This window comes from Arachis ipaensis, chromosome B05, assembly GCF_000816755.2.
Source record: "Arachis ipaensis cultivar K30076 chromosome B05, Araip1.1, whole genome shotgun sequence".
NCBI classification, from domain to species: domain Eukaryota; kingdom Viridiplantae; phylum Streptophyta; class Magnoliopsida; order Fabales; family Fabaceae; genus Arachis; species Arachis ipaensis.
The window spans coordinates 3,573,701-3,582,091 of record NC_029789.2 but is presented as its reverse complement, the minus strand read 5'-3'; the positions used below and the strand labels follow the sequence as shown (position 1 = coordinate 3,582,091).

Sequence of the window (8,391 nt, the reverse complement as noted above, 5' to 3'; positions counted from 1 at the left end):
CGATGCGCGGATTGTATACGTAATCTATTTATTGTATTCGTATATAAATTGTTTTTAAGTTGAGTAGTTCATATTAATTAGTAAATTTAATTTACTTAGTATGTAGATAACCTAATTAGTAATATTAATGTAGAGCTTGACTTAAAAAATTAATATATGTTTAAAAATTTCTATGTAAAATTAGTATTATATATATTTAAAAAAAACTATAGAAATAATTTTTGTTAATATATTAATAGACCATTACGTAAAAGGACTCATTGTCGGTCACTTAAAAGATTTAAAAAAATACACTAATTATTATTAATTTAATATGGTGCACAATTTATAAAAGAATGCTCTCATATTGGTCAAAAATAATATAGTTAAATTTTTTTTAATAGCATTCATTAGAAATATTTTTTAATAAAAATGGTCTTATGTATAATAGCCCCTTTTTTTATATATACATAAAATTGGTTACCTACCTCATCAGTCACTAATGAGTCTTACTGTGTGCACAATATTTTTTTTGTTTCATTTTAAATCTATCTTTTAACTAACGTTAGTTTTCTGATTTTGATAAAATTGTTTAAAATTTTGATTTATGTAATTATGCTGAATTGGTTGGTTGTGGCTGTATTCTGATTGTTGAGAATAAATATTTGCTGTTAATTTTAGTTATTTGATGTATCGGAGTGGTCGTGGAACTGATTTGCGACTGGTTGGATTTGATTTTAATGGTTGTTAATGTTAACTCATGAATAATTAGAATTAAGTCTGAGAACTGTTAAAAGATTGAAGTTGAATTATTGAATTGTTTTCTTGAAATCTAACTTTTAAAACAAAATAGTAACTTTGCTAAAGAGTAAATGACTTTAAAATAACTAAAATAGTGGAAGGATGATTTTCGGAGTTACTAGTTGATTGAGTTTAATTTTAAAAAGAATTATATGATATGTGGAAAGTAATTACGAATTGATGAGGTTGGAGTTGGATTGATGGATTACGTGGGAATTGTGGAGTATGATTGATTTGTTAATTATTATGAATTGTGAATGTCTAATTGATTGAGAATCTTTTGTTTGATAACGGTTGAAAAAAGTTTGATGAGATGAGATGTTGAGAAAGAGGGAGCCCGTAAGGGTGGCTAAGCTCGAGTTTTAGGCGAAGTGCTGCTGAAATTTTTATAAAATTTAGGACTTTATTTGAAATGCTATTTTAAAAGATTTCGTTTTGGAAAGTTAAATTATTTGAGATTTATTTAGTTGGAAAATGATCTATTCTATTTTGAATTCGATTTATTAAGAAAAGTATAATGTTTTAAATTCTATCTTTTGAGAAGGGAGTTTGTTTTAAGTAATAATTTGAGTTCGGTTTATTAAGGAAAGGAATTTTTATTAAACAATAAAGAAGTTTGGCTGTCTAAAAACTTGAGGCAATGATAAGTGAATAATAAATAAGGTGATGTAGAGGTGTAATTAATTATTTGGTGATGCGGAGGTTTGTGTAATTAAGCGGTGATGCGGAGGTACCTTTAATAATGTAGGTGATGCGGAGGTGTGGGTATGTAATTGGTGATGTGGAGGCATAATAAAAAGAAAGGAAATGAGAACTAATGAAGGAAATAGATATTTAAGAGGAAAAGAATGAGAAAGAATGAATAAGATAGATACTTGAAAAGTGTATGTTAAATAGGTCTTGTGCCAAAGTGCTAATGCGGAAGTGCCCGCCTGACTGATAGCTTAAGATTGCTAATACGGGAATGTCTGCCTAACTGATAGCAAATTGTATGTTGAATGGGCCTGTGTGCCAAACTGCTAATGCGAAAGTGCCCGCCTAACGGATAGCCTGAGATTGCTAATGCGGGAATGTTCGCCTAACTGATAGCTGGTGCACGAATTCCCACACTTCGTACAACTGAACCAGCAAGTGCACTGGGTCGTCCAAGTAATACCTGAGCGAGTTAGGGTCGATCCCACGAGGATTGTGGTTTGAAGCAAGCTATAGTTATCTTGTAGATCTTAGTCAGACGGATAGAAGAGTTGTTTGTTTGTTTAAAGCGCATAAAGGAAAATAAATCGAACTTTACTAGGTTGATATGTTTGCAATGATAAGAAGATGGTTAATGCCTCGGAGATACTTTGTCCTCTGGATCAATTTGGTCTTACTGTCTACTTCAACTGTGAATGATTTCTTCTATGACAGGTTGTATGAGAAACACCGTACAGTCACGGTTGCTAATCTTCCTCCCGTGCTGAACCCCAGGATTAGTGTGGATCCAGTCTGATTGAGGGTGAAGCTCCTGCAGCTCATTCCCCCTTGATGATCCTACTCAAAACGCCATAGACAAGGTCGAATCTTCCGGATCAGAGAATGCCACGCCTTTGGTTCTAGCCTTTACCACAGACTCTAATCTCCCCGTACCTCGGCTGAACTGGTGTCTCGAGAAGTCCCCAACAAAATTGTGGATTAGCCGTCTAAGGGATGTATAATCAAGCTAGTGGTTTAATGCTTTCCAGTTACGTAGTCACACGAACCCAAGAAGAACACGGGTGGTTGTCAGGCACGCGGTCTTAGGATGAATAACGAAGATACATCTTAGAATATAGGATCAAACACAAATTGAAAATAGAACAGTAGTACTTTTATCAATCCATAAAATTCAGTAGAGCTCCTAGCCTCAACCTAGGAGGTTTAGTGACTCATACTGATAGAGAAATACAATGATGAATTCAAAAATATGGCATAAAATTATGGAAGCTCTTTAACAAAGATTGATCTTCTACTTTAAATACTAAACTAATAACTAAGGATTACATAAAAAAGGTAAAACAGTCTTTTAGTGCTAAAATCCACTTCCGGAGCCCCACTTGGTGAGTGTTTGGGCTAAGTTTTGATGAGATCCACGAGCTAGGAGACTCCTTGGGCGTTGAACGCCTGTTTGGGGGGTCCTCCTTGGGCGTTTGGACGCTGGCTACCCCCTTGTGGGCGTTGGACGCCAAAGTAGGGCAGGAGGTTGGCGTTGAACGCTAATTTTGGGCCTTCAATTCTGAAGCAAAATATGAACTATTATATATTTATGGAAAGTTTTGGATGTTAGCTTTCCATAACCGTTGAGAACTCTCCATTTGGATGTCTGTAGCTCCAGAAAAACTCTTTTGAGTGTAAGGAGGTCAGATCCGGACAACATCTGCAGTGTTTTTTCTGCCTCTGAATCAGACTTTTGCTCCAACTCCTCAGTTTCAGCCAGAAGATACCTGAAATTGCATAAAAATACACAAACTCATAATAAAATTTAAAAATGTAAATTTTACACTAAAACCTATGAAAATTTAATTGGATTCGCGTTGGCCAAGCCAATTGTGGACTCTTAATCATGCTTGATTGTAGAAAATAATTAGCTTTATTTGAAATTGATTTTTGTGAATGTATTTGTTCCCCATCTAGCTAAATTCACTTTGACCGCCATCATGCTTGATTGAATTAAACTCAAATATTTTATTTGAATTATTTTAAAACTAAATTATTTTATGAATTAGTTGATATATAGATCATTCATAGATCTCAATTTCCAACAATTATTGTATAGACGTAAATATTTGGTTACTTTTTATAAATCTTACAATTAAGATATTTATTTCTAGTGTTCGATAACAAAAAGGTAATTTGGTTATTTTAATTTTATCTGTTATTTTTTTATAATTCAATCTTTGACATGTAATAATATTGAGTTACATTTTATAGATATAAGTGTAATCAGAATGTCAATAATAAAACTTAAATTGGATTTGTATTTTTTTTAAATGATTGTTTAGAGCATATATAGAAAGAAATATTATATATTCTTTTAAAGTGAATACTTTTTTAAAATGGAAAAATACTATTTTATTATAATTTAAATTAGCAAAGAAAATTCGCATGTTGTGGAAATTGTCAATTCAATAATCATTAAGGTCTTATTTTCTCACTTTAAAAGTTCTTTTTCTTAAAATGTAAGTGCTTAGAGGAATTGACAATAAGTTGTCCTATATTTCTAAAAAAATAAAATCAACAATATATAAATTTTGAATAACATTTTATTGATTTAGCTTGTTGAGTTTTATTGAATAGATATATTTGTCAAATAGGTTAAAATGGATTATGTTTTATAGTAATAAAATACTTTTTCTCCTGTCATGGGGGCAACTATAATTGACCACTGAGACCTGACATTTTGATTTTTTTTTCTTTAGTTATATTTATTCTAATGCAGGCTGTGCATATACATGTGAATATTACCATATGGATAAAGGTTTATGCATACATTGGAGATCACCAAAATGCTATGAATTGTTTTGCCTGAGAATACAAATTAACTTTCGTTTACCTTTTAAACTTAAAAGTTCAAGGTATGATGCCTTCATATTAGCCTTATTACATAAATTTAATCTATATCCTAGATTGTCCTCCTGTGCTAAAATAAATATAGCTATTCATGTTGAAGCAAAAGTGGACTTCAATGGATGATGAAATTCAAATACAAACTCAGCAATTAAAAATGGATTTTCTAATCTCTTTGTTGTTTTGCCCGTTTTTTCGAGCAATTTGGCTGGACAGTAGGGCTGGCAATTCATATCCTATCCGCGGGTACTCAACTCGGTCCAACTCGTTCGAGTAGAGTAGATAATCCGACCTGCTGCGGGTAGGGTAGGGTAGGGTAGACAATCCTACCCGCATCTCATATATAACACATTTTTTTTTATAAAAAATTAGGTATGTAATGAATGAACTGAGAATTAAACCCACAATCTCCCTTATGTAATGACTTACAATAAGTGAACAACCACTAAACTAGTTAGTTAATTTAGTAATTTAAAGCATTAATTTTTTATTTTTTATATTATTAATATATATAAAATTCAAAATGATTGAATTTTATATTTACTTTGAAAAAAATTGATATTTCTGTGGGTATAGTAGGGTAGGGTAGGATTTAGAATTTTAGGATGCAGGTAAAGTTAGGGTTGAGAAATTCTTAACCCGCGAATAGGGTAGAGTAGAGTTTTAATAAAATTTTTAATTTACGGATAGGATGGAGCCTACCCTACCCTACCCTACCCATTGCCAGTCCTACTGGGCAGGGGCTCTAAGTTTGATATGCTAGGCTTGTTCCCTTTTTACTATGCTGTTTGATTTTATTCACATGACGATGACTCCCAATTTCATGTTAGTCAAAAATAGATTTGATAATGAGCCTTGAAGAAGCGTGACCAAATATGAGAACATGCTTCAAAGCAACATTAAACTTCAATGGATGTTGAAACAGCATTTGAAAACACACACATATATACATATCTATATAAGACTTGAATTTCATTTCTGATATCAATAGGTCTAAGATTACATTTCATATAGAAATATCCATACTTGCATTAAATATAAACTATTGCAACTTGCAACTTAAAATATAACAATCGCTGATAGTGAAATGCACCAATATTTAGATTCAAGATTTAACTATCAATATCTGACCGTTGGGATTTCATCTTCTTAGAAAGCTTGCGAGTAAATCTATTGGTGGAGTGCTGAACTTCCTCCTCATCCTGGTTGAGATTGATAGTTGCAACCTTTACACCACTGGCAACTCTTTTAGCTGGAGTTTTGAACTTGATGCTACTAACACATTCCTCAGTAAAATCCTTAGTAAAAGAAAGTAGATCGTTAGTAAAATCTGATAAGGTGTTCTCCTTTGCTAAATGCATTGCAGTTTTACATCATTAGAATCCACTAAAGTTTCACTAACCATAGTAGAGTGAGTATCAATGTCAATCGTAAGATTAACAACAATGCCTGATATATCGAACGAATTATTGTTCCCAGCCTCCTAAGAACATGAATACCCTAAGCAAAATTAGATTTGAAATAAGAAGAACATTTGGTTTAGTATCCATCCAACATAATACTTATAGGGTCTGGTGTTTACGTACATTAACTGCATGAGTATTATTGTCGACTAAAGTCATTGGGAGGTTCTTCGATATGGTATCCTCATCATCACACACCTTCATCACAGTGTAGACTGGATTGTACTGCTTGACATTTGCAGCCTTAACATTAAGCTTAAACAGCACCTTTTTGTCCATCATGTTGTCCAGCGTATGTGGATACTCATCGTCTGGAGCAATCTGCATTAATAGTATATTAGTGTGAATGTTTGGAACCACTTATTATATACATGATTAAACCAAATAGATATACGTGAAATGGAAGCAATTTATGGTTTAAAATTGCAATTACCTCATTAAAGATTGACTCAGCTGGCTTTCCGCACAACTGCGTGGTCTCCCTGTCCCACAGTAGCAAACAAATGCTACCTGTCCCATCATGAGCCATAACTTCAACCTTGTACCTAAAAGTTCATATGCAACACAGATAGTTGATATAACTCATAGCATATCATACTTATTAAAACAAAGTAAACACAACTATAATCATAAAAGGAATGTTCACAAAAGTCAACCTAAGTGCAGCTACTCCATGTGTGTGGCCGCACTTTGCACATTCATATCTAGTACCAACAGGGGTTTCAACCTTCTTTAGGCACCTTCGACATGCCTTATAAAACCAACCTGCCTTTCCAGCATTAATGGATACAATGGTGCCAGCGATCCATATCGGACCTTCCTGAAACGCATTCAACACATTTCTTTTATGAATATATTCTTTGCGTGTATATATTTATTTTAACATGTTTTTTGACACATGACCTGAGCAACATTAAGAGCTTCTTCTATTGTTTTGACAACGACACAACCATTCTTAAGCTCGTCTGCTGCAGACCAAGCCCTAGGAGATGATACATGGCTTATTTTGGATGCGCTTGATGGGCCAGCACTAACAACTCTACAGTTTACGATAAGGAAAATTTTATTTTACCATTGAATTAAACACTGCTTGAAAAGGCATAGGCAATAGAATATATGATATATATAATGTTAACCTGGTCTTGAAAAAATTGACTTCTTCTAGATCCGGGTTGATGTGGACCTTGGATATTGCAAAATTGCTTTGAACAGATGTTTTTCCATTCCACCTGGATCCCTTAAAGTACTGCAGAACCACGATGAGTTGTTCTACCCTCTCTTCCTGTAGGTGAGGTACGATTTGGTCCACCAGGTCACCAAACAAAGTGCAGCTCATCCGGTTGTTGCTGCCATTTTAAAAACAGTAGCATTAGTTTCAATGGAAAAGTCTAGGGGCCAGCAACTTTGTTAAATTTTGGCCAGCATGTAACCAGCAAAGAAAAGTGAGCCATTGGATGAAATCTCACACCAATCTCACACCGTTAAAAATATCATTGATGACTATTTGATGGCTACAAATCACAAAAGTTGCTGGTCCCTAGCATTCCTCTAATTTTAATAGTTAAGAAATATCAATCTTGATTGTTTAAGCATACTTACTCTAAATCTTGGAGAATAACCACCAATCGCTTGGTCTCCCTCCCCTTGCTAGTTACTAGATCTCTTGGTTCTTCCTTTCCCACTACCTTGCCAATAATATCTCCGTGTGGCAAAATAGATGGGAAAGTTAATATATGCATTCACGTGTAAATATTATATGCATTGCAATATATTTAATGAAACTCACCAAACATATCAGCATCTCCAAGCATGGCAGCATTTTGGAGATCAACAAATGAACGAAAGCGAAACGCTTGTAAAGGGAATGTAGGGACCTCCACATGAGTAACTTTGGTTCTGTGCGAGAATGTTAACACATACCTACTGACACCATTTTTTGCCTCTGTCTTGTTGTCAACTACTATGAAATTTGTCATTGTATACATTTGAAACTCGTGCAGAATCGGAGTCCACTTCTGAACCAAAGCTCTTGGCACAGTAGAGTAAATCCTATCTCCCTGTTTGTACAAAAATGGTGTCAGAATCATTTTAACATAAACTGATCTAAAAAAAAACCAACTAACTGATATAGAATTCCATAAATGGCATTTACCTTATTGTCTTGCAAAACCATTTCAATAGACCAAGTTTCTTGTTTGTTGTATTTGCTAGGCTCCTCCCATATCCTAACAATATATACTTTAAAACTCCACGAAATCCTATTGGAATTTACTTCCGATATTAAATCATATTTTTCTTCCATGTTTTTTCAGGACAGTGATGGAGTGAAGATGTGTGAAGAAAGTTTGGAAATTCTCTAAATGAGTGGGAGTTTCTAATTGAACATTGACAATGTAGCTTATATATATAGCCTGATGTGAAAGCTAGAAATTTTGCCTGTGTAATTAACTATTTAACCCCTTCTTGATACAAATAATGGTAACGGTTGCTATTGTGTGATATGTCATTTCCAATTTAAAGACGCATATCAACGCATGGCACTTGTCAATTACCTAGTCATGCACTA

The 8,391-nt window shown here is 33.7% G+C and overlaps 1 protein-coding gene across 1 annotated transcript; it reads right to left on the bottom strand.

Moving 5' to 3' along the window:
* On the bottom strand, positions 5,475-7,998 carry LOC107639973 (replication protein A 70 kDa DNA-binding subunit B-like). The gene is made up of 10 exons (XM_016343527.1): positions 7,978-7,998; positions 7,612-7,882; positions 7,425-7,524; positions 6,962-7,171; positions 6,729-6,864; positions 6,482-6,645; positions 6,259-6,370; positions 5,949-6,146; positions 5,765-5,845; positions 5,475-5,660 (listed from the first exon to the last, which is right to left on the bottom strand). Exons 1-10 carry the CDS (start codon positions 7,996-7,998, stop codon positions 5,475-5,477), a joined length of 1,479 nt encoding a protein of 492 aa, XP_016199013.1.